We start from the raw sequence: 27,449 nt of genomic DNA, 5'->3' as shown, positions 1-27,449 counted from the left end.
TGGTAAAATAACTGCTAGGAAACCACTGCTAAGGACAGGCAACAAGCAGAAGAGACTTGTTTGGGCTAAAGAACACAAGGAATAGACATTAGACCAGTGGAAATCTGTGCTTTGGTCTGATAAGTCCAAATTTGAGATCTTTGGTTCAACCACCGTGTCTTTTTGAGACACTGAAAAGGTGAACAGATGGACTCTACATGCCTAGTTCCCACCATGAAGCATGGAGGAGGAGGTGTGATGGTGTGGGGGTGCTTTGCTGGTGACACTGTTGGGTATTTATTCAAAATTGAAGGCATACTGAACCAGCATGGCTACCACAGCATCTTGCAGCGGCATGCTATTCCATCTGGTTTGCGTTTAGTTGGACCATCATTTATTTTTCAACAGGACAATGACCCCAAACACACCTCCAGGCTGTGTAAGGGCTATTTGACCAAGAGGGAGAGTGATGGGGTGCTACGCCAGATGACCTGGCCTCCACAGTCACCAGACCTGATTAGTGTTGAGCCACCCCCGTAGTGTTCGAGTTCGGTTCGGTTCGTCGAACACCCGTGTGTTCGCCGAACTGTTCGTCGAACTGTTCGTCGAACACCTTCGAACACCGTTAAAACCAATGGCAGGCAAACAAAAACACATAGAAACACATAGAAAACACCTTCAAAGGTGTCCAAAAGCTGACAAACTGCTCAGAAGACACAACTAACACATGGAAAAGTGACAAGTACATATAGTCATGCGAAAAGAAAAGAGGTGGAGGAGTAAAAGGAGGGGGAGACACAGATATAGGCATGTCATGCCCTTCTAAAATCCAAAAAGTGAGAAGCCGAGACGGCCAGTCCTCTCCTGCCCGTGCCACCTCCGTGTCGCCGGGTTTGTGCCAGAGCCGCGGTGAACCCTGACGGCCAGCCCCCCTCTCCCAATACTGGTGCCTGTCCGCTGGTGGGTCGAGAGAGCCCCCCTGTGGTGGAGGCAGCTCTAAGCTTTTTAATTTAAATTGTCCCTCTAATTTGAATGAATACACTTTAAATCCATTTACAAGGATCTATTGGAGGGCAAGTCTCATGCCAGCAGCCGCGTAATTCCAGCTCCAGTAGCGTCCACTAAAGCTGCTGCAGTTAAAAAGCTTTTATAAGGATCGAGCTCGGCTGTCCACCGCAAGGCATCCTAGTGCCAGTCCCAGCCCCTATGCCTTGGGGTGCCTCCTGATGCTCTTCACTAAGTATCCCGTGGTCCCGAAGCATTTCCTTTGAAAAAATTAAGTGTCCAAACTACAGGTGGTGTAGCTTGCTTAACAGCCGGGATAATCCGCTGGCTAGCAGACACTGCTACTAGGCACAAAGTATTTCCTGGGCTAGATGCAGTTAAAAATTTGTAAGTAGATACTCTCGTTGGATGCTGAGAAAGCATTCCATAGAGTCTCCTGGCACGCCATATATGATTCTCTTAAAAAGCTTGGGGTAGGGGTCTAGGGGACCCTTTTATAGCCAAAATCACGGCCCTGTATCACAATACGTCACCTAGGCTGAAGATAAATGGAACTGTAGCACCGAGGGCTCGGTTGCTACAGACGTATTGCACCTCACCCAGAGGTGTGATATCTCACTCTCAGATAAGGATGGAGTGTGGATCAGGACCCGACACCTGCATGCATTACACCACATTGCCGTGGGGCAGGGCGACCAATATGCCCCTGAGATGGGCACGACAGTCCCTGTCCCTGGCTGGAGTGGGGGGAGGGAACACTGAGGAAGGGGAACCCTGTAGTGCAGGAGCAGGGAGGAAGCAGTTCCTGGGTGCATTGAGAAGGGAGTATAAAAGGTGGGCACCATCTTAGTTCAGTGCAGAGAAGTCTGAGCAGAAGTGGCAGGGAGCAGGGGCTCTGCATGAGCTCTGCTCCGGAGGCGGGCCTAGTAACAGAGGCCCAGGCCTGCAAGAGGGAGAAGGAAGGAAGAGGAGCGGAGAAGGCTCCAGGAACGAGGAATGAAGGGATCCCAGGGGTGCGGACGGGCGAGTCGCCACCGCACGCCCGAATCCACCTGCGTGGAGGGGTCAGGCCAAAGGGGGAGACCGGTCCTCGAACTAGTGGAGGCAGGAAACGACCCTCAGCTAGAAACCGGAGGATCTGACATTTTATGTGGCGCAGCCCCTTGCTCCACCCGCTAGGAAGGCACCACATAGGGTCAGGGAAACTGGCGCCAAGTTTACCAAGAGGAGGCCCGAGGCAGCCGGACAAAAGTGTTGGTAAGAAAGGCCAGACAAAGGACACACAAAGGGGGTCCTGTGAAGCGCTCCAAAGTTATCTGGGAGTTGTCTGAGCCCCTCACCTGGTGAGCACAGTACGACGTGGGCAGCCGTTACCTGCAGACGTGGTCTGGATAATAAGAACTGTGAGTAAAGGCCCTGAACTGCATCACTGACTCCGTGTCGTTACTGCTGCTGCCCTGCACCATCACCCCCATCCTCCGCATACACTGCCCTGAGGCTATACTCCTCCCGTGGGGAGTTATGCTACGCTCTGCTGCACCCACAACACCAGCCTTAGCGGTCTGCCCTGTAGCGGCGGTTCACTCTGACCGCAATCCACGGGTGGCGTAGTCGGACATTTAAACATCAAAACCACATAAATAGTTCCGCCACTGGTTTGACCGCCCTGAGCCACAGAACCGGATCGCCGCCACGAAGACTACAACCACCAGCATCCACCAAAAAGGGTCCGGCTCCGGGTGTCCCAAGGCCCAGGGGGTGCGTCAGAACATTTTCATCACCTTTCACAATCACCAATGGGACAAGGCAGGGATGTCCTCTGTCCCCTCTCTTATACATCCTAGTGACGGAGCACCTGCTCTCATCAATTCGCCATAACCCCAATATTAGGTGGATTGAGGTGGGAGGCACCGAGTACAAGTGCTCTCTATTTGCTGATGATGTCCTAGTATATATCACTCAATCACATATATCCATCCCTGCTGTTATGGCTGAAATAGATCACTTTGTTACATGGTAAAATTTTAAAATCAATGCAGCGAAGTCTGAGGCCCTCGATGTCTCCCTCCCTAAATCCATATAGGATTCCATCCAGTCCAACTTTCCCTTTGCCTGGCCCTCACAGGGTATCAAATACTTAGGAATTCCTATTCATAGAGACCTCTCCCATCTATGTTATCTTAATTTTGGGCCCTTTATTGAACAATTCCATACAGACCACGGTTGGCAAGTTGGAACTGTGAGATTCACTACGTGCACCACTGGTATTTTGTGGAAAAGCACATGTAAGATTCTGCAACAGTCTCTGCTGATACTCCTGCATGCGTGCATCCCTTTCTATGGCAGGAATAATTTCTGCAAATTTACTTTTGTACCGGGGATCTAACAGTGTGGCAACCCAGTAGTCAGGATTATTTCTAATTCTCACAATTCGAGGGTCATGTTGCAGGTAGTGCAGCAAGAAGGCACTCATGTGTGTTGCGCATCCAGGAGCACCAAGTCCCTGTTGTGTTGGTGGCGAGGTAATAATCATGCTTCCTTCCTCTGTCCTCTCCCCCCAACCTCGCACAACAGAAATGTGATCAAGGTCTCCCTCATCTGATGAGTCTTCCATCAGTTCGTCCTCCACTTCTTCCTGGGCTCCTGCACCTTCCTCACTAGTTTGGCTGCTACCATGCGCCCTGGTAAAATCATCTCCCCCACCCTCACATGCCTGCCGCCCTGGTGCTGCCGACCGTCTGGACCTTGCAGATGTTAGCCCTTCCGCATACAACTCCTCCTCCTCTACTTCCTCCACCTCCTCTTGTGCCACCACCTGACTCCGAATTCTGTTTAACATGTGCTCCAGCATGTAAATCACCGGAATAGTCATGCTGATAATGGCATCGTCAGCACTAAACATCTTCGTCGCCATTTCAAAACTGTGCAGAAGGGTGCATAGGTCCCTGATCTGAGACCACTCCTCCAGCGTGATTTGCCCCACCTCTGAATCTCGTTGGCCCAGGCTATACGTCAGAACGTATTGCACCAGGGCTTGTCGGTGCTGCCACAGTCGCTGCAACATGTGCAGAGTTGAATTCCACCGGGTAGGCACATCGCATTTTAGCCGGTGAAGTGGCAGGCCCAACGACTTCTGTAGAGATGTAAGTCGCTGAGCTGCGGGATGCGAACGGCGGAAGTGAGCACACAGCGACCGTGCCCTCTGCAGAAGGCCATCTAGTCTGGGATAGTGGGCTAAAAATTGCTGGACAACCAGGTTCAACACGTGAGCCATACAAGGCACGTGTGTGACATTGCCCCGGCGAAGGGCCGTACCCAGGTTTGCAGCATTGTCGCACACGGCCTTCCCTGGTTTCAGGTCCAGTGGAGACAACCATTCATGAAATTGGTTCTCCAGAGCTGACCACAACTCCTCAGCTGTGTGACTCACATTTCCCAGACATTTCAATGTAAAAACCGCCTGATGACGTTGAGCCCTACTGCCAGCATAGTAAGGAGGTGTGCAGGATCCCTTCTGCGCAGTTAGAAAGCTTGTGCCATGACCAGACAGGCTTTGGGTGCAGGTGGAAGACCGAGAGGAGGTTGAGGAGGCAGAAGCAGTGGAGGAAAAATGACATAAAGAGGATTGACGCACAACTCGTGGGGACGGCAAGACTTGGACAGCAGCCCCTTGTCCTGCTGTCACCATAGTTACCCAGTGCCCAGTCAGCGACATGTAACGCCCCTGTCCATGCCTACTCGTCCAAGTGTCTGTGGTGAAATGCACCCTGTCACACACAGAGTTTCTCAAAGAAGCGGTGATGTTGTGTGCGACATGCTGGTGGAGCGCAGGCACACCTTTCTTTGAGAAGTAGTGCCGACTGGGCATCTGGTACTGGGGCACTGCGACGGACATAAGGTCTCGAAAATCCTCTGTGTCCACCAGGCGGAAAGGCAGCATTTCTGTAGCCAAGAGCTTGCAGATGGTGAAATTCAACCTCTTAGCTTTCTCATGGCTAGGAGGAAATGGTCTTTTACTTGTCCACATCTGAGGGACCGAGGGCTGGCTATTGTGCTTAGACGGGGTTGATAAGGGTGTCCCCGGCAAACTGCCGGTCTGTGAGGAAGATGCAGGCGGACATGTTAGGTTGCCTTGATCCAAAGGTGGTGCTATCGATGTCGGACAGCGCTCAAGACCAGCTGGTGTTACCACCTCCAAAGAAAATGATGACCTGCCAATCACGCTGGCTGTTGCGGGTAAAGAGGTGGCAGGTCTGCGCCCCAAAACAGGTGTGACTGCTGTCCCCCCAGTCACAGAGGATGAAGAGGCCGCGGATGCACAAGATATGGCAGACGGTGGTTGGCCCGGCCGGCTAGACCGCATTGTAGCACACTGAGCTTCCCACTGCAACTTATGCTTCATGTCCATGTGCCGGTTCATGCATGAAGTACTCAAACTATGTATTTTTTGGCCTCTACTTAGCTTTTGCTGCCAAATGTTACAGATAACACGAGTTGGGTCATCTTTATCGATCTGAAAAAATGCCCAGGCTATGCAAGGCTTAGCACCCATGCGACCTGAAGAGCCACCATGACTTGTGGTGAGAGGCAGAGTTGTGTTTGAGGATGCAGTTGTTGACGTGCTTCCAGTACTACGTCTCTGTCCAGGAAGGCGCAACCTGACCTTGTCGTCACTAGCATCTTCCTCCACCTCCTCTGCTGACCTCATCTCTTGGCTGACTGTGGGTTGACAGTAAGTGGGATCTCCGACCTCATCATCATCACCCTGTGCGTTATCACACCCGTCGTCCTCAGAGCCAACTTGTTCCTGCCCTGACAAAAAACTAAAGTTGTCGCTCCAATCAGGTATTTGAGTCTTATCATCGTCTTCCTCATTGTCTCCACCAACAGGAGTTACAGTTTGGGAATGAGGGTCTACATTATGGTCAGAACCTTCTGCGTCTGGTCCTGGATCCGACTCATAAAGATTCTGGGCATCAGTGCAGATCATTTCCTCGTCTGGATTCACAGAAGCGCTGGAGTCGACCTCTGATTCCCAGGCTATAGTATGAGTAAACAGCTCTGCAGACTCAACCATCTGTTCTACCTCATACTCAGACGGACAGCTGGAGATTTGGGAGCTGTGAGGAAGCAAGTGCGATTTGGGTGACACCTTTGAGGACTGGAGTATTTGTGATGTTGAAGTTGATGTGGAGGAGAGCCCACTTAAAGGAGCACTTGATATCCGTTGAAGCACCTGCTGTTTTTGTGCCTCATCTGGAATTTGTAGCGATTGGCGTGGCCGTAAGAAAGGGATCTTATCACATTGTCCGCTAAAAGAAGTAGACATTTTAGTTTGGCTGGAAGATGGTCTTTCTTCTGCACCTACCCCACGGACACAACCTTTTTTCCCCTTCCCAACACGCCTATTCCCCTTTCCACCAGCAGCAGGCCTTTTTCCACTCATTTTGGTGGTTAACTAATTCACAACTCTGGAGTTGTTTGCACAAAAAAACAATGGATGGTAACCGAGCAGAGCTGAGTGGCCAAACTGTGGTATTAGGCCAAAACTATTGGCTGGGTTAGATGCAGAAAAAAATTATTATTAATTTGCAACCTGATGGAGGTCAGTATAGATGGACTAATAGACCAAGTCCCACACACCGCTAGAAGCCCAAATATTTTTTCAGAGCTAGATGCAGAAAAAAATTATTTTTAATTTGCAACCTGATGGAGGTCAGTATAGATGGACTAATAGACCAAGTCCCACACACCGCTAGAAGCCCAAATATTTTTTCAGAGCTAGATGCAGAAAAAAATTATATTCAATTTGCAACCTGATGGAGGTCAGTATAGATGGACTAATAGACCAAGTCCCACACACTGCTAGAAGCCCAAATATTTTTTCAGAGCTAGATGCAGAAAAAAATTATTTTTAATTTGCAACCTGATGGAGGTCAGTATAGATGGACTAATAGACCAAGTCCCACACACCGCTAGAAGCCCAAATATTTTTTCAGAGCTAGATGCAGAAATTTTTTTTATTCAATTTGCAACCTGATGGAGGTCAGTATAGATGGACTAATAGACCAAGTCCCACACACTGCTAGAAGCCCAAATATTTTTTCAGAGCTAGATGCAGAAAAAAATTATTTTTAATTTGCAACCTGATGGAGGTCAGTATAGATGGACTAATAGACCAAGTCCCACACACTGCTAGAAGCCCAAATATTTTTTCAGAGCTAGATGCAGAAAAAAATTATTTTTAATTTGCAACCTGATGGAGGTCAGTATAGATGGACTAATAGAACAAGTCCCACACGCTGCTAGAAGCCCAAATATTTTTTCAGAGATAAATGAAGAAAAAAATTATTTTTAATTTGCAACCTGATGGAGGTCAGTATAGATGGACTAATAGACCAAGTCCCACACACTGCTAGAAGCCCAAATATTTTTTCAGAGCTAGATGCAGAAAAAAATTATTTTTAATTTGCAACCTGATGGAGGTCAGTATAGATGGACTAATAGACCAAGTCCCACACACCGCTAGAAGCCCAAATATTTTTTCAGAGCTAGATGCAGAAAAAAATTATATTCAATTTGCAACCTGCTGGAGGTCAGTATAGAAGGACTAATAGAACAAGTCCCACACACTGCTAGAAGCCCAAATATTTTTTCAGAGCTAAATGAAGAAAAAAATTATTTTTAATTTGCAACCTGATGGAGGTCAGTATAGATGGACTAATAGACCAAGTCCCACACACTGCTAGAAGCCCAAATATTTTTTCAGAGCTAGATGCAGAAAAAAAATATATTCAGTTTGCAACCTGATGGAGGTCAGTATAGATGGACTAATAGAATGATGCTATGCCCAAAAGATTTTACTTCACTAGGTGCAGTAAAAAAATTGGTATTCTATACACAGGTGGTATATCTTGCAACACAGATAGGCTACTCCACTGACTAACACACTCTGCAATAGGCCAAAAAGGATTAGCTTTGCTAGATTCAGCCAAATGCTGTGAAAAAAACTTGCACAGCACTGGCACAGACCTGCCTGGCAAAAACTGATAGGAACTGATGTAACCTAGTCCTGAAAAGGACTCCAATTACAATTAGTCTTTACTCCCACAATCTATCTATTTAAGAGCACAGACCTGCCTGATAAAAGTCGTAGGAAATGCTGTAACCTAGTCCTTAAAAGGACTGCAATCACAACTATTCCCTACTCCCAAGCTATCTGTATATTTGTGCGAAAATTGGCTTGAAATTAACAAGGTATAGCGCACACAGCAACAGCGGTGCCGTCTAACACGCAGCTGCAGCAGTGAGAAAATGGTGGCGACGGGGAAAATGGCTTGGTCTTATAGGGCAAGGACATGTGACATACACTGTCAATCACACATGCCCTTGCTTGTGTGAAAAAAAGCACTTCGCTCCGTGTGTGCGCTGCTGATAGGCTGACAGATTGCACCTCCCCACTGCAAATGCGGGAAAGAGAAAAAAAAATGGAGATCTTCATTGTTCCTGCAGAGATCCATCCCCTGCCCCTCCCCCCGCCCCGCTGTACACTCAAACTGCGTATTAACATTAATTTTCATCATTACTGAGAAAAAATCCAGTAATGATTTCGGTGCACGAACAGTTATCGAACATAACCTCGAACAGCCGAATTTTTCTCAAATTGTTCGTGTTCGCCGACCGGCTCGAACACCGCCCAAAACAGCTCAAATTTGAGATTGGCGAACAGTTCGAGTAGAACAACGCTCATCTCTAGACCTGATCCCAATCGAGATGGTTTGGGGTGAGCTGGACCACAGAGTGACGGCAAAAGGGCCAACAAGTGCTAAGCATCTCTGGGAACTCCTTTAAGATTGTTGGAAGACCATTTCCGGTGACTATCTCTTGAAGCTCATCAAGAGAATGCCAAGAGTGTGCAAAGCAGTCATCAAAGCAAAAGGTGGCTACTTTGAAGAACCTAAAATATTTAGACATATTTTCAGTTGTTTCACACTTTTTTGTTAAGTATATAATTCCACATGTGTTAATTCATAGTTTTGATGCCTTCGGTGGGAATGTACAATTTTCATAGTCATGGAAATGCAGAAAAATCTTTAAATGAGAAGGTGTGTCCAAACTTTTCCTCTGTACTGTATATATATATATATATATATATATATATATATATATATATATATATGTGTGTATATATACAGTACATATATATTAACAATGTCACCATTTGGCCATTGAATTGGTACTCCATTTTGGACTACTTATTAGAAAGGTCCTTAGAAAATAAACAGATCACACGGTATTCCCTTGCTTGTATCTCAAGTGATCAACTGTTATCGCACATGCTCAGTACAACTCCATTGAGACAGGTCATTTTGTCATCGCCATTTTTATGAACAGTAGGGATCCTAGTAGTCATAACTCCAACAATTAAACATATATTACATCACCCTCTTTAAGGAGTTATCTATGTTGCACAAGCAAATAGGAGTTCAAGCCACCCTGACCAAGAGATGAGAATCCAACAAAGGGGACTCCATTTTATTAACTCATCATATGAAAACAAGGCATTTCAAACTGGATCAATGAGGAAGTGAAGATGGATCCAGCTCAACACACCGGGCAATTAATTAAAATTCAACAATCTTTATTGGCAAATCCTTTTAAAAACTTGTAGAAAACACAAAAAATGGAGACAATCAAGAAAATACCAATCACAGAGTAGCCAGGGTTCATTTTTTGTTTTGTTTCCACCTTTTTCTTCTCATATATTCAGTCTAGTCTTCTCTGTGATTGGTATTTTCTTTATTTTTTTTATGTGTTTTTTGTATCCATGATTATTTGTTAGTATACTTAAGTCCAGTTCAGAATATTTTTTTTCATAGCCAGTGTTCAAGAGTTTTTCACTCGAAACGCGTATGGAATTTTTTATACACACTACCCCATAATATATGCTTTGTCGTCTGAGATGTCCATTTTTTGTCTTTTCTACAAGTTTTTAAAAGGATTTGCCAATAAAAATTGTTGAATTTTAATTAATCGCCTGGTGTGTTGAGCTGGATCTATCTTCACTTCCTCATTGACCCAGGTGCTGTGCAGCAGCGAGGACGCCATGCTCCATGCCAGACTGGGATTACATCTCAAGGGTGAGCTGAAATTTTCTCTTTATTCATATTTCAAGCTGGATGACCTCTTTAAAAAGTAATTAGATGCGCCTGACAATTCATTAAGTTAGGTAACATGACTAAAGATAAGTAGATCTGCAAAAATTCAATTTTGGCAAATCAAGTGGATTTTACAGGGAAATTCTGTTCGCAGTGAAGTTATTCTCTGCGAATACAATTTTCATTGTTATGCTCTGACGTCTCACCACTTACCTGTTCTGCCCACCATCCTCATTCTTCTTGTTCTTCTTCTTTTTCCTCTTCTTCTTCTCTTTCTCCTCCTCATTCTGCTCCTCCTTCTCCTTTGTCTCCTCCTTCTCCTCTTTTTTCCCCTTATTTCTGCCTTGACAAGCTCTGACAACACTATGCGCATTCCAGCAGTCGGGCAAAACGCTTTGTCAACATCATGTTGTCACAACATACATCATGAGGGCATGTCTCATGGTGAGGTCCTTAATCTTGTCCAGCCAATGAAAATTCCAAAGAGAATGTATTCAATTGAGTTAGGGGAAATCAAAAAATTATGAAGCTCTGGAGAGGGACAAAACACACACAAAATAGGACAATATTGTCTGGTAAGGGAAAAAAATGTTTTGGAATCCCAATGCTCTTCATTTCTGCAGCGCAGCCCGCCTAAACGTTCCAGCTTCCATTTTTGGCGGGAAAAGAAAAAGGGCATAGAGAACTGGATGGCAGGCTGGGAGGGTGATGGGACAGACGAGCAAAAAGGAGTGTATTAATTTTTGTCTATCATCTGTCTGGTCCTCTGCGGTTCAGCAAAATGGTGGCCGCTCAGAGCGAAATGAAGAAAATCTGTATTCTGGAGAATATTCAAAAGTAGGACAATTAAATTCTACTAAATTAAGTTTCCTCTTCTCTAAATGCAACCAGTCCAATAAAAAGTATACAAGAGGACATTCTATGAAAACTGACTATGGCCTCTCGTTCACTACCTACAACTATCTCTACTTCTTCCAGTTGATTGATTGTCCATACATGAATCAAAAAACCAACAGTGATATAGCATGAAGACATATAGCAGGAAAGATATTACACAACATATCAATAATCCAAAAATGAAATGTACCGTACAAGCCCGGGGAAAAAGTGATAGCATTATAGACAGAAGAGAGAGTAGACATTAATCAAACTCCATAGACGCTTCATAAATCAAGGCAGAAATATGTTTCGGCCATTACTATTGACATTTTGTGTCTTGTATTATGGAGAGGAAAGTCTCGAACAGATTTTGTTTCTAGATGCTATTCATTCAGAGAACAGACCTTGGATCTAATCATTGAATGAATCATGACTAGGATCAAAGATGATCCAAATCACTCGTCTAAATTTTAGCAGAGTATGTCACAGGAAATTGCATTTAGGGGATTGATTTGATTGATAAAAGTGTATTTGGGGAATTAATCTCAGATCTGCTATGTTGTTTACTTACATTTTACAGAAAAAGGAAAAATATTAATCACGTTTTGTAGTCATGTAGACATGGTGTGCATTTTATAAACTGCATTTTTCTTGGTTGCCTAAGTTCTGGTTTAGATTTGTAATTATTATGATTGTCCTCAACATAAGAAAATAACCTCGCCAGTAATCTAGTGTTCTTAAGGGAAATTGTACAGTTAATTTATTGAAGGGTTATTCCAGGAAAATCGATGATGTTTATGCTTTTCTGCCCATTTTAGTTTAGCAATCTGTTTGCAGCCTCTAAAAAACTATTAAAATACTATTGAAGTACTGTGCAAAAATTGTAGGCAAGTTGTGGAAAAAATGCTGCAAATTCAGAATGCTTTCAAAAATAGAAGTATTAATAGTTTATTTTTATAAATTAGCAAGATACATAGTAAATGAACAAAAGAGAAATCTAAATCAATTCAATATTTGGTGTGACGGACCTTGGCATTCATCATTTCTTCTAGGTACACTTGCACTTGCACACATCTTATGAGAAAACTTGGCCGGAAAGTTGTTCCAAACATCTTGGAGAAATAACCACAAATCTTCTGTTAGTATGGATTATCAATGTGCGAAAGAGAGAAAAGGTGATGCTTTCTGAGTGCAAAAGGTAGAGATAAATGTGGCAAAAATATGAGAGAAGTCTACCACTTGGCTAGATTGTGCAAATGGTGCTCAACTCCACATGCGTATACACAGTTATGGCCGAAAGTGCTTTCATTTTCTGGAGCAATTTCAAGGGTGCCAATACTTTTGGCCATGACTGTATTGGGAGTAAGAGGGGGTGCAATGAACCCGGTGTGCTGTTGTTATATCCTCAAGAAAGGATTCCTGCAGAGTGTGATCTAAGGTGAAAAATCCAAGTGCTCAGCGCTCCCAACCAATCAAGTTCAAAATGTTCACCAGGAATGAATAAAAATGACTGAAAATGTAGTAAAACTACAACGTGTTTCGGCTGTGACCGGGCTTCTTCAGGTGTTCATTTCTGATAAATATTTGGAACTTTATTGGTTGGGAACGCCGAGCTCTTGGATACCATAGGGTATAGCTTAGATTATTTTTTGGCAAAACGAGAAAGTTGCTATCCGAACAAGCAGCTGGGGACAGATTTGAGAACCAAGCGCCAGTGCATTTATAGTCTTCTTTCATTTCTATTATTAAAAGCATATTAGTAAGCCTACATCTACAGAAGATCTGTAGATAGTTCTCCAAGATGTTTGGGACAACCCCTCTTCCAAAATTTGTGCAAGTGTATCTAGAATAATTGATGAAGGTAAAGGGTGTTCACATCAAATATTGATTTGCTTTAGATTTCTCTTTTGTTCATTCACTTTGCATTTTGTTAATTAATAAAAAAATAAACTATTAACACTTATATTTTTTTAAAGCATTCTTATTTTACTGGATTTTTTTTCACACATGCCTAAAACGTTTTCTCAGTGCTATATATGTTGCTGGGATGCAAGGTGAGGGAATGCACAACTGTACAATGATGGGAAAAGGAGGAAGGAAGCCCAATAACTAGGGAAAAGGGGAGTGGAGACACCTAGGCAGACCTAATATCACCCTGCCTTTTCTATCGTCCCTATATAAGTACCACACCTATCGCCGAGCAGGAACCTAATCCCTGAATGTCCCTACAGCTTGGCCCTAGATAGGGAGGGGACGGGGTGAGCACTTGTCAAGCCCCACTACAAACTAAATACAACAAGGTAAACAAACAAAGGGGATGCGCTTAGCTTGAGCAGACACCATAGAGATAATGCCAACTGTCCTCCAAGGGCACCAAAGAAGAAACTAGTCAACTGCTAGTGCTCCAAGCCTGCACAGAGATAGATACAACTAGCACTGGCAACTCTCTGGAGAAACTGAGTTTTTAACTACCAAGAAAGAATGTGTCAATAAACAGCAGAAGGTGGAGGTCGCTGCTGGGTCCCAAAGGAAGAAGGATGTAGCTATACTACAGAGATGAGAGGATCAAGAAGGCGTCTGCAATGCTAAGCTCAGTGATCTTCTACAGCCAGATCCAGAGAGACTGTCTGTCACATCTGACACACCCGTGACAGTTGCACTGTGTATCTACTGCAAAATAAAAATGACTGGAACATGCTTTTAAAGGGTTATTCCAACCATAGTAGGTTATAAACTAATAACAGTATTGATGATATACTGCTGACCATCTGTGATTCTACTTTGGATTCTCATGATCCCAAAAATAAGACCATAAATTGAACTTTAGAATAGAGTGATGGCTAAATATTTAGTCATTGTCTATGTGACTGGTGGAGATAGTTGATTACAGCTTTCAGCTCTCACTGGCAATCCCATAGGGAATGAATGAATTGGTGTTATATGGGTGCGATCGCTGTTCTATTCCAACAGGCAATCTGGATTGCTAGAGGTCTCAGTGATAGAACCTCCAGAAATCAGTAAGTTATCATCTATCAAGTGAATAAGTGATAATTTTCCAAAATGGTACTGACTTTTTGATGTCCTACTTTAACACCATGGGCAACCTCACTGAACACTCAGGCACCGCGTGTACATCGTGTTATACATCCTTTCATACTTATGAGAGCGGTACATGATGCAAGGACTTGAGAAATTGTAAAGAGAGTCCCTGGTTCATGCATTATCCTCTAAAGCAAAACCAAACAAATGAGCCAAAGCATATATTAGTATAAGTAAAATGCATAGGAGTGGATTCACACTTTGGCCATTTAACCGAACCTGAAATAAAAACAAAATGAGCATATACCCTGTAACTAAATAAATAGATATAGTACATATAAATATATTAGGGTACTTAGTTAACACTATTCTGATAAAAAAAGCATAAAAGCTATCCCACCACGACAAGGTGACCCAATTGGGACGGTCCCTAATTCTTCTAGTTTATCTCATTATGTGTCAGTAGAAGTCTAAATAGATAAGGGTAGAGTAGGACTGGGTCCCGACTGAGCAGTCAACCATCCGTGGAAAGCTATATAAAGAAAATGGACAGCCCAAAAAAGGGGAGCCTATTGCCCTTCCATGCTTTTATAGAGACAGGCTTTAGGGAAAAAAAAACAATAAAAATCCTGAAAAAATATAATTTTGTTAAGTAGCCATCTATTATGTTAATATGATGGATAATCCAGATGACACATAGGTCAAAACATCAAATACAAGTGGGTTTATGTAAAGGAGCAAAAATAGACGATAATCATTCATGGTTCTCAGAAAACTAATAAGTAAAACAAAATAAATATCATCACTGTACATCGCCTTCTTGTTCCTTAAAGGTCTTCATCTGCTCTTTCCCGATTCAATTTTTTCTTCACTAAAGATCTATGCAGTGGATGGGAAATATTGGCTCATTTTATTCTTGCACTTTAACTCCAGATGTTTAAAAATAAAGTTTATATAATGTCCTTTTAATATTATCAGCTCAACATTTTATTGTTCTTTTTTTTACTTTAGGAAACCACAGCCAAATATCACGAGTGCAAGTTGCAATCAAGGTTCTTGATGTTAATGATAACGCTCCAGAATTTGCAACAGATTACGAAGCTTTTCTGTGCGAGAACGGTAAACCTGGACAGGTAAGGGAATAATACGATCATGGAAAATTAATATTGTGATCAGTATATTTCTATTTTACTCATTTATCTTTGTGATGATCCTTTACACCCTATTGACTGCTCTACTTTGAACTAATCTTAAAGCCTATGAAGATGTTTGACATGGAAAGAATAACTTTACTTAATAAAATTGCACTAAGTTTAAGATGCCATCTTAATTTGTTCCTTCATTCACACATCTCATGATGTACAGTTTGCAGTTTTATCCAAGTTTCTGTTTTTTGTCTTGTGGGATTGTCTCTCCCTGGAATATAGGCTGGAGGGGAGGTTTGTGTGTATCCATGGAGGGAGTGTCTCTCCCAGTAATACAGGATGGATGGGAGGTCTGTGTGTATCCAGGAAGGAATTGTTCCTCCCAGGAATATAGACTGGATAGGAGGTCGGTGTGTATCCAGGGAGGGAGTGTCTCTCCCAGGAATATAGGCTGAATGGGAGGTCTGTGTGTATTCAAGGAGGGAGTGTCTCTCCCAGTAATATAGGCTGAATGGAGATCTGTGTTCAGCCCTCTCCCTGATGCTATGTCTAACACTGAGAAAAGGGTAAAAAAGAGCAGAGAGACTCATCAGAATGGAGCAAGAGCTGTGATGGATTTGTAACATTATTCCAAAAGCACTCAAAGAACATGTGGACAGAACAATTTTAAAATGACTATTTTGAAAATTGCTTTTCTTTGCATTTAGAAAGCAGATGAAAAATAAAAAATAAAAATATGAAAGTTTACCTAGCCTTTAAGGGAGTATCTATAGGATAAACAGTGTTTTTGTGCAGAACCCACATTTTGGATATCTACCTACTAGTAGAGCATGTGATCTGAGATTATAGTTTAGCAGCAGAATCACATTTTTGGCAACTGTAAAAAGGAACCACAATAGAGATGATCTACTCTGCAGTTTCCATAACTCTTAGAAACTAATAGACCAAAAAATTCCTTGCTTTTTGACAGTGGAAATCAAAGTGGTAAGACTTCCACCTGTCAATGAGACATGATATAGGCTGTAGATATGAGTTAAATGTCACTTGTTACAGTTTCCAGTAATTTGTCTATTACATATAGTATAGTAGCACCAATTTACCAAAATTGACAGGGGGATAGTAAAAGGTCAGAAGCATTGCATATTGCAAACGGATTTTTTTTCAGTTGAATATTCTCTGAGAATTGAGGATTTGGGGAAAATATTCATACCCTTAAAGTCCTGAACTGTCCTTTCCCGTAAGGGAATCTATCAGCAGGTTTTTTGCTATATAATCTGAAAGCATTATAATGTAGGAGTAGAGAACTTGATTACAATGATGTGTCACTTACTGGGCTGTGTGTTACTGATTCAGTACAATCAGTGTTTGAACAGCTGGAGATTATCACTACAGGACTAGGTGTGTCATGCCTCCTGTTCCTGCCGCGCCCCCAGCACTGATTAGCTTTTTTCTGTCATTATACAATGTACACAGAAACGGGCCAATCAGGGGTGTGGGCGGGGTTATACACAGCTCAGCATTCCGAGCTCATGTGGGTGGGGTTATACACAGCTCAGCATTCTGAGCACTGCTAGATCTGCAGCTGAGAAAACTGTGATTGTGTCACAACTACTAAACTAAGTGAGACATCACTGTAATCAGAATCTCTGTCCCTACATCATTCTACTGTCAGAGTACATAGCAAAAACCTGCTGACAGATTCCCTTTAATTGTGTTTTCTCATTTTACAATACCCCTGTCAGCAGTTTTTTTTCTAAGTACAAACTGTTCTTTGCTCGCCCTCCCCTGCTCCATCGCTCCTGGTCTCCGATGTTGCTCCTGGTGTCTGTTATTGGCTGCAATGCAGCCAATCAGTGAGATCAGAGTTGATGGCAAGAGCCGCTTGCAGTAGCTGAATTAATCGATTGACTGCAGCTCCATTGAGATGACACCAGCTCTGCAGACAATAACAAACATTGAGCCACTGGCAGAGACAGAATTGGTCCCATGGAGACTGAGAATAGCAGTCTATTAATTTTTTAAACAAACTGAAGCTGGTGGATCGGGGTTGTCCGAAAACAGAAAACACCCTTATGCCACGGCCTCACTATCAGTATTTAGTCAGTATTTTTTCTCATGAGTAGGAGTCAAAACCAAGAGTTGGTCAAAAATATAGAAGTGGTGCACTTGTTTCTATTATACATTTTCTCTGATTGTTCCTCACCTGGTTTTGGCTCCCACTCCTGAGAAAAAATACTGACCGAATTCTGATCAAATACTGATAGTGGGGCCGTAGCCTTAAAGAGGTTGTCCACTACTTTTACATTGATGTTCTATCCTCAGGATAGGTCATCAATATCTGGTTGGTTGAGATCCGACACCCGGAACCCTTACTGATCAAGTGTCATCGGTGGCGGTGGCAGCTGGAAGTACTCACCTGCCGACCTTCTCCGTCTCTGGTAGTGGCCAGGGTTTGGTACTGCACATCCGCCTCCTATTCAAATCAGTAGACTATTCCATAGTAATATATTCTTGATGCATTTTTGGGTTACCCACTTCTTAAGATTATATTACAGCTCACCTATCCATGGATTGAGAGAGACCAAGTTGTCCATATTTACAGATGTATCAACAGTAGAAGCAATTCATTATCGATAACTTCCAGGTTGTAGCCTATCAAAAAGTCAAATAAAAATCCACAGAGTTATAAAAACTGTGAATTTCCTGGAACTTATTAATTCTTACAATGCAGTAAGCAACGACAAATGCAATAAAAATATCTATGAAATTATCTTTGCAGGTGACTCAATTGTGTCCTAATTAGCAGCATTAATTGTGCATTATTATGATTACGGATGTCATTTTTAGACAAGCCTTGTACAGCGGATGACAAGCTTTCCCTTTTAAGAACTCTATGTATAGTAGTTACTTGGTACTGGAATATTGAACTTGACAGATAAGAAAAAAATAAGTATCGAACAGAGGGCATGATTCATCCCTGGCCTTAGTTATCTCTACCTGCACCCTTTAATAGTCAATTTCTTGTGTTATCCAATCACTTGAACTTTTCCAAAATTACTCTTCGTTTTCCGATATTTTTTATGAATCTATAGTCTTCTTCTATTTATTTTATATATTTTTATATCGTGAAAGTAAATATTAATAAAAGTTATAAAACCTTACAGAAACATAAAGTCTATTCTATTGTCTGTGCCGGATAAAGAAACATTATTGATGATACTTTTCCTTTTTGTCATCTCGACTCTCGGGAACACAAGTTCATAATTTTTTAGCTCAAGTGCTCTTAAGTGGTATTGCATGTGGTATGAACGTAAATGGAAAGATGCTTCTTGGGAGTACAATTATTGATCATTACAGTCGATAAATGTGTAATTGGTGCAACCTCATTGCCCCTTGAAAAAGTTTGCCCAAAACTCACATCGTAGTATCGCAGTCTTTCTAGCTGCATGTGATGCATTGCCTATGTCAACATTTTTGCACTTCTTGCTCTTTATTGTCATTTCTCCTTTGATTATTGGATTAATGGCATTAATTAATTCAACTATATTTATCGCACAGCGATTGCTCTTGCACTTTATCACCAACTTTTTTAAACTAATTCATTACATATTGGCAGCGATTGTCTCAGCACCATGCATAATGTATTATTCTGGGCAATTTATATTTTGGCCAAGATTGAAAAGGGTAATGGTTGGCAGAATGAGTTTATTCTGTGGGGTACTTTTCATATTTGTGGAGAAACAGCTGGTGTAAGGAGTTTGAAGTTGCCTATACAACCTAGATGTCTTTTGGCCTCAACGCTCAGTCATTCGTCATCTGCTGATTGGGTATTGGTTGACTGAATGAGTTACCTTTTAGTGGGGTGCTTTTCTTATTTGCAGACATACAGTTGGTGTAGGGCAGTGTTCCACAACTCCAGTCCTCAAGGCCCACCAACAGGTCATGTTTTCAGGATTTCCTTAGTATTGCACAGGTGATAATTATATCACCTGCACAGGCAATAATTTCATCACCTGTGTTATACTAAGGAAATCCTGAAAGCATGACCTGTTGGTGGGCTTTTAGGACTGGAGTTGGGGAACACTGGTGTAAGGAGTTTGAAGGTGCCTATACACCTAAGATGTCTTTCGGCCTGAATGCTCAGTCATTGGCAACTATTGATTGGGTACTGGTTGGCTGAATAAGTTACCTTTCGGTGGGGTACTTTTCTTATTTACGTGAGGTCACAGTGAGAAATAGTAAAATCATATGAAGTTACAATATAAAAAGGTATAATGGGATACGATCCTTCATTTTTATAGACAGGATATAGCTTGAAATTAATTTTTATCTCCACATAGTAACCATTTAAATGACAAATTTACAATACAAATCTGAATGCTTCTGAAGCTCCTATATGATGCAATCAACTTCACTCCACACTGTATATAATTATTCATCTATACCATACACCTACACACACAGTATACAGCCCCTCATCTCTCTTGTACACCCTGAGACACATCACACTCTCCACCTCCACCCCCTTATGGAAACAGCTCATACATTGCGACAACAGATAGATAAATGACACATTTACCCATAATGCTGTTTGTGTGACCTTTTAAGAGGTATAAAATAAATCATTAAGCCTATAAAAAAAACATGTCTCTTCAAAACAGGATGAAAAAAGCAAAATAAAACATTTTTACGGATATAGATATCTGCCCCCTCGTACCTGCAGATAGAGGTCTTGTGTCAGGTTCTCACCCTTGTCCTTTAATTTAAAGATCATGGGTCGTCAATGAATTTCAATGGGGAGAATAAAAGATCATGTTAACTGGAAAAAAATAGAGTTAGTAAAGAGAAAATCAATAGAATTTGTAGAAAAGATTATGCTTTTAAAGGCCACAGTATATTCCATATATGAGCTTTTAAGCTGCCTGCACCAACGAGAAAATGCACAAGTGGTCCTAAAAGCTGATGCTACCTCCTCTGTGCAAAAAGGGCAAGAAAGGGAACTAAAGAATAAGAAAAGTAACAGGGCAAGAAAGGCAACAAAAGAATAAGAACGAGTAACAGGGCAAGAAAGGTAACTAAAGAATAAGAGCAAGTAACAGGGCAAGAAAGGTAACTAAAGAATAAGAACAAGTAACAGGGCAAGTAAGGTAACTAAAGAATAAGAAATAGTAACAGGGCAAGGAAGGTAACTAAAGAATAAGAACGAGTAACAGGGCAAGAAAGGTAATTAAAGAATAAGAACGAGTAACAGGGCAAGAAAGGTAATTAAAGAATAAGAAAAAGTAACTGGGCAAGAAAGGTAATTAAAGAATAAGAAAAAGTAACAGGGCAAGAAAGATAACTAAAGAATAAGAAAAAGTAATAGGGCAAGGAAGGTAACTAAAGAATAAGAACGAGTAACAGGGCAACAAAGGTAATTAAAGAATAAGAAAAAGTAACAGGGCAAGAAAGATAACTAAAGAATAAGAAAAAGTAACAGGGCAAGAAAGGTAACTAAAGAATAAGAAAAAGTAACAGGGCAAGAAAGGTAACTAAAGAATAAGAAAAAGCAACAGGGCAAGAAAGGTAACTAAAGAATAAGAACGAGTAACAGGGCAAGAAAGGTAATTAAAGAATAAGAAAAAGTAACAGGGCAAGAAAGATAACTAAAGAATAAGAAAAAGTAACAGGGCAAGAAAGGTAAATAAAGAATAAGAAAAAGTAACAGGGCAAGAAAGGTAACTAAAGAGTAATAAAAAGTAATAGGGCTAGAAAGGTAACTAAAGAATAATAAAAAGTAACAGGGCAAGAAAGGTAACTAAAGAATAAGAGCAAGTAACAGGGCAAGAAAGGTAACTAAAGAATAATAAAAAGTAACAGGGCAAGAAAGGTAACTAAAGAGTGAGAGCAAGTAACAGGGCATGAAAGGTAACTAAAAAATAAGAAAAATTAACAGGGCAAAAAAAGTAACTAAAGAATGAGAACAAGTAACAGGGCAAGTAAGGTAACTAAAGAATAAGAACAAGTAACAGGGCAAGAAAGGTAACTAAAGAATAAGAGCAAGTAACAGGGCAAGAAAGGTAACTAAAGAATAAGAACAAGTAACAGGGCAAGAAAGGTAACTAAAGAATAAGAAAAAGTAACAAGGCAAGAAAGGTAACTAAAGAATAAGAACAAGTAACAAGGCAAGAAAGGTAACTAAAGAATAAGAAAAAGTAACAGGGCAAGAAAAGTAACTAAAGAATGAGAACAAGTAACAGGGCAAGTAAGGTAACTAAAGAATAAGAAAAAGTAAAAGGGCAAGTAAGGTAACTAAAGAATAAGAAAAAGTAACAGGGCAAGAAAGGTAACTAAAGAATAAGAGCAATTAACAGGGCAAGAAAGGCAACTAAAGAATAAGAAAAAGTAACAGGGCAAAAAAGGTAACTAAAGAATAAGAGCAATTAACAGGGCAAGAAAGGCAACTAAAGAATAAGAAAAAGTAGCAGGGCAAGTAAGGTAACTAAAGAATAAGAAAAAGTAACAAGGCAAGAAAGGTAACTAAAGAATACGAACAAGTAACAGGGCAAGAAAGTTAACTAAAGAATAAAGAACAAGTAATAGGGCAAGTAAGGTAACTAAAGAATAAGAAAAAGTAATAAGGCAAGAAAGGTAACTAAAGAATAAGAACAAGTAACAGGGCAAGAAAGGTAACTAAGAATAAGAACAAGTAACAGGGCAAGAAAGGTAACTAAAGAATACGAAAAAGTAACAGGGCAAGAAAGGTAACTAAAGAATAAGAACAAGTAACAGTGCAAAAAAGTAACTAAAGAATAAGAACAAGTAACAGGGCAAGAAAGGTAACAAAAGAATAAGAACAAGGATTTTTTCTGCATCACAAACACTCTATTACTTTTTTAATCCACTTACATCCATGAATTTTCATTTGATTTTCATTCTTTTATTCCCCATGTACTTTGCCAAAATATTTTGGTGGTTAAATTAAAAAAAAAACAATAGATGTGCCTAGTACTCTAATTTCATTTCATGGAGGATTACTTAGTAGGTTGTAGTGCCTTTTAGTGAACTGTTATAATAGGTTTGCATCGTGGACATACGGAGCTTTCAGAGTATCTCTAAGGCTTCTAGTGTGTGGTCTACCTTCTGGAAAAAAAACAAAAGAAAAGTAGGGGCTTTTAAAAGGGTTTTAAATCACCAATATGGATTTAATGGACTACTCTGCAAGGTATCTGTTTGATTTCCTGTAAAAATAGGACAGATTCTAGATAGCAGTTGGATAAATAGAGAGATAGATTGTGACAGGATAGATAGATAGATAGATAGATAGATAAATAGAGAGATAGATTGTGACAAGATAGATAGATAGATAGATAGATAGATAGATAGATAGATTGTGACAGGATAGATAGATAAATAGAGAGATAGATTGTGACAGGATAGATAGATAGATAGATAGATAGATAGATAGATAGATAGATAAATAGAGAGATAGATTGTGACAGGATAGATAGATAGATAAATAGAGAGATAGATTGTGACAGGATAGATAGATAGATAGATAGATAGATAAATAGATAGATAGATTGTGACAGGATAGATAGATAGATAGATAGATAGATAGATAGATAGATAAATAGAGAGATAGATTGTGACAGGATAGATAGATAGATAGATAAATAGAGAGATAGATTGTGACAGGATAGATAGATAGATAGATAGATAGAGAGATAGATTGTGACAGGATAGATAGATAGATAGATAGATAAATAGAGAGATAGATTGTGACAGGATAGATAGATAGATAGATAGATAGATAGATAGATAGATAGATAGATAGATTGTGACAGGATAGATAGATAGATAGATAAATAGAGAGGTAGATTGTGACAGGATAGATAGATAGATAGATAAATAGAGAGATAGATTGTGACAGGATAGATAGATAGATAGATAGATAGATTGTGACAGGATAGATAGATAAATGGAGAGATAGATTGTGACAGGATAAATAGATAGATAGATAGATAGATAGAGAGATAGATTGTGACAGGATAGATAGATAGATAGATAGATAGATAGATAGAGAGATAGATTGTGACAGGATAGATAGATAGATAGATAGATAGATTGTGACAGGATAGATAGATAGATAGATAAATAGAGAGATAGATTGTGACAGGATAGATAGATAGATAGATAGAGAGATAGATTGTGACAGGATAGATAGATAGATAGATAGATAGATAGATAGATAGAGAGATAGATTGTGACAGGATAGATAGATAGATAGATAAATAGAGAGATAGATTGTGACAGGATAGATAGATAGATAAATAGAGAGATAGATTGTGACAGGATAGATAGATAGATAGATAGATAGATAGATAGATAGATAAATAGAGAGATAGATTGTGACAGGATAGATAGATAGATAGATAGATAAATAGAGAGATAGAATGTGACACGATAGATTGATAGATAGATAGATAGATAAATACAGAGATAGATTGTGACAGGATAGATAGATAGATAGACCAGCACCCTCCATTTGTACTAAACAGCTGTACTCTTACAAGAAGGGAAAAATACACCTACCTGGGCCTGGAAATTCACCAGTCAGGGAGCTTCAGACAAGCCATAGAGACCCTGAAGGACAAGGCCTGCAAAACCTTCTATGCCATCCAAAGGAAACTCTACCATCTGAAGCTGCCAGTGAGGATCTGGCTAAAAGTCTTTGATGCCATCATCGCCCCAATCCTCCTGTACGGTGGTGTAGTCTGGGGCCCTCACACATACTCAGACTGGTCAATGTGGGACTCCAGCCCAACAGAAATATGCCACCTGGAATTCTGTAAGCACCTTCTCCAGGTCCAACGGAGCACCACCAACAGTGCCTGTTGGGCTGAGCTGGGAAGATTCCTTCTACACCTAGCAGTTCTGAAGAGGACACTGTCCTTCCTGGTTCACCTACATAGCAGCTGCCTGAGCTACCATCACCATAAGGCCCTGCTACATATAGGTGATCCACCCAAACCAGGACCTTCGGAACAGCTCACCCAAACCCAACCTGACCAATCACAGCAGCCTGACAAAAGCCATAATCAGGAAGATGGTAGATGAGGGCCAGGAGAGATACATCAGTGACTGGAGGAAACTCCCGGATATGAAAGACCACCAGATCCTGAACCAGCATAGACTCAGTGCCTACAATCTGTCCTTCAAGTCCGTCTGGCACAGACAGAGCTACAAGCACATGGAATACAGACTGTGCCCACACTGTGACCTGGAGGCCCTGGAGGAAGAGACCCACTTCCTGCTACACGGCACCAAATATTTAGCAGTGAGGGACACTCACTTCAGGATATTCTCTGATCTCTTTCCGGATTTAAACTCCATGAAGGAGGAAGAGAAAACATATCTTGCTGGGGGAAGAAGAGACCGCGGTGGAGACAATAGCACAATGTGTGAGTACATGTCATAGGCTGCAGGAAAGAGAACTATGATATATAGACAGACATATAGATATTGTCCACTGGAGGTATTCTGTAGCATGCTTACTGCAATGACATGAGGATCAACAGTGAATGAACTTTACAATAATGATCGTAAGTGTGAGTGGATAGTCCTGTAGCACTAAAATATAGTTGTTTTTTTTGTTTAAAACAAAGCCCTTCATTATAGTTTTTCTTTGATTTCAGATCATCCAGACTGTCAGTGCCATTGATAAGGATGACCCAAGAAATGGACACTACTTCTTTTACAGTCTTCTACCAGAAATGGTCAATAATCCAAACTTCACTATCAAGAATAATGAAGGTAAAACTATGAAATGTAGTCAATCTTATGGCTAAATTATTACAGAGAAATATTGAATCATTCCAGCTTGTTCAAATGTGTGAAGAAAAAACATTGGACCCATTGTTAATGTCACGTTTGAAGCTGAGACAGCTGGCGTTTCAGCATGACTACTTGTATATCTTTTGGTAGTCAGCACCATGGAGAGCAACAGCATCAGTGGTCCACAAAGTGCAATGTGATACCAAAAGACAGTGGTAAATTCTCCAGTTTATGTAAAAGTACAATTTCTTGCATTTTCTTAAAGATATGGAGATTTTATCTCATTAATTAGAAGATCAGCACTATGGAGATCAACCACTTTAATGGTGCAAAAAGATCGAGGTTATGCCTTAAGTAGAGATGAACAAATTTATTCAAGTATAATTGAATTCTCCTTACAAAAACCTGTAAATTTTGCAATTTGCTGTGTGAAAATTCAGCAAACTGGTGGCCATTTTTGTTGAACCATAGAGTGCCAGTAATAATACTCATCTTACCACACACTGGTACCGCCATCCCCATTGTCAGTTATCAGGTCCTCCATGACTCTTCTTTTCCCCTTTACCTGTCAAACACATTCTCTTCACTTCTGGCTTTGGCTTCCGGGTTGACTATGCCTTGAACATCACTGTGTGCCGTCATAATGTAGTGACGCTGCCATATGTGAAGTTACGAAACATGTCTCCTGAGTGATGGCACGGCGCGGAGGCCTAGACGAACCAAAAGCAAGGGCTTAGAGTGAAGATGCATGCAACAGGGAAAGGGAAAAGAAAAGGCCCAAATACCCGGAAGGCGGGTTGCAGAGATGGCAAAAGAGTTAAGTACTGAAGTGATGATTATGGTAATTCTTTCCTTTGTCGCAACTGGGGATATCAGGTTGTAATAAGGAACATTCAATACCCAATAAATAACTTTGTTGCAAAACAAATATTCCTGTAAAATTGTGCAATTTGGTGATTTTGAATCATGGCTGGTCCAATCATCTTTGGCCATAAGATTACGGTCTCTCAAGCTATAACTAAGTACCAATTTCCAACATTCCCTTAGAATTTACATCTGTTAGAAAATTCTGGGATTTGTATTTTCATGATCTGAAAAAAAGCCACAGGTCGGAGAACAAAACCAGAAGGTTCTGACATAGTAGACAGGATATAAAAGAAAAAGATGATGCTAAAGTTATACGACATTTATACTTGGTCTGCACAATCATTATGAGTTACTTGTCATCAAGTCCTCAATATCATAGAAGAACATTTGCTAGAACATCGTACTGCTTCCATCAGCTTGTCTTCTTTCATGGTGTCTCCTGGTGCCATTTCATTCCCAGATAAGTACTGGGCACTTAGAAGGGCATCCACATCTTGTAAAGGAAAGCATAATTCATCAGACCTGGTAGTCTTTTTCCATCCATGGTCTAGTTTCTGATGCTCACGTGCTCCTTGTAGCTATTTTAGGCAATAAAGAAGAGTCAGCAAGGACAACGTGACCGGTTTTAATGCTAGAGACAGGTTAGGACTGGCCCTATGGGTACATCTTGATGTGGTGGGATGACATTTTTACTTTTTGATTAAAATAGCCTTATCTAAGTACCCTATGGTATTCACATGTACTATTACTATTGAGGGATTTACTTGCTGTAGGGTGTATGCTTGTTTTTGTTTTTTTCTTGGGTTTTGTCTTTGAAATGGCCACAGTATGGACGTATTCTTAGGCTGTGTGCCCACTATGCTTTTTTTATGCGTTTCCGCAGCGCCAATTCCGCTGCAGAAACGCTTAAAAAATGCTTGGTAGAAGGTCTGCAATGTTCCCCAACGATAATCCGCATGTGCTGTGCACATGTTGTGGAAATTTCTGCTGCGGATTATCATTGCAAAAAAATCCGCAGCACTACCAATTATTTTGCTGAATCGTGGCGTTTTCGCCGCCATTGACTTGCATTGGAACGCATGGAATCTGTAATGCACACGCCCGGACTGACTGGCGTGTGCGTGTTTATGTAGTGATTCCACTGTGCCATGAACCGGAGAGTGCCTGAAGGGGCGTAACTAAGTATCTGCCCGATCCGACCAAGGTCGCACGACGGCATACGACGCCAGTGCACCAGGGAGAAACCGAGCAGAGGAACCAGGGTCTACTCCAGGTCAGACTCCGGACACGGCTGTTGACCCACACCAGGGAATACAGGAACAGGCAGACTAGAGCGCAGGCTGGGTAGGGTCCAGTACAGACTGGGAGACAAATTCGAAACCACAGATGCGGTGGACAGGGCAGAGCAAAGCGAAAACCACAGACGTGGTGGACAGGGCAGAGCAAAGCGAAAACCGCAGACGTGGTGGACAGAGCTGAGCAAAGCGAAAACCGCAGACGCGGTGGACAGAGCTGAGCAAAGCGAAAACCGCAGACGCGGTGGACAGAGCTGAGCAAAGCG

General features: G+C 41.3%; 1 protein-coding gene across 1 annotated transcript in view; it reads left to right on the top strand.

Moving 5' to 3' along the window:
* LOC141174294 (cadherin-8) overlaps positions 1 to 27,449 on the top strand; it is a 650,627-nt gene that overhangs the window by 531,420 nt on the left and 91,758 nt on the right. Inside the window, exons 9-10 of the mRNA XM_073659153.1 lie at positions 15,072 to 15,193; positions 24,883 to 25,000. Of these exons, the coding sequence (XP_073515254.1) occupies positions 15,072 to 15,193; positions 24,883 to 25,000 (240 nt within the window). The remainder of the gene's footprint in view (positions 1 to 15,071; positions 15,194 to 24,882; positions 25,001 to 27,449) is intronic.

Source organism: Phyllobates terribilis, unplaced genomic scaffold (assembly GCF_046119375.1).
Source record: "Phyllobates terribilis strain yellow unplaced genomic scaffold, ASM4611937v1 Scaffold_13__5_contigs__length_258822181, whole genome shotgun sequence".
In the NCBI taxonomy this organism is placed as follows: Eukaryota; Metazoa; Chordata; class Amphibia; order Anura; family Dendrobatidae; genus Phyllobates; species Phyllobates terribilis.
The sequence above is the reverse complement of the archived record's forward strand: the minus strand, read 5'-3'. Positions and strand labels throughout refer to the sequence as shown.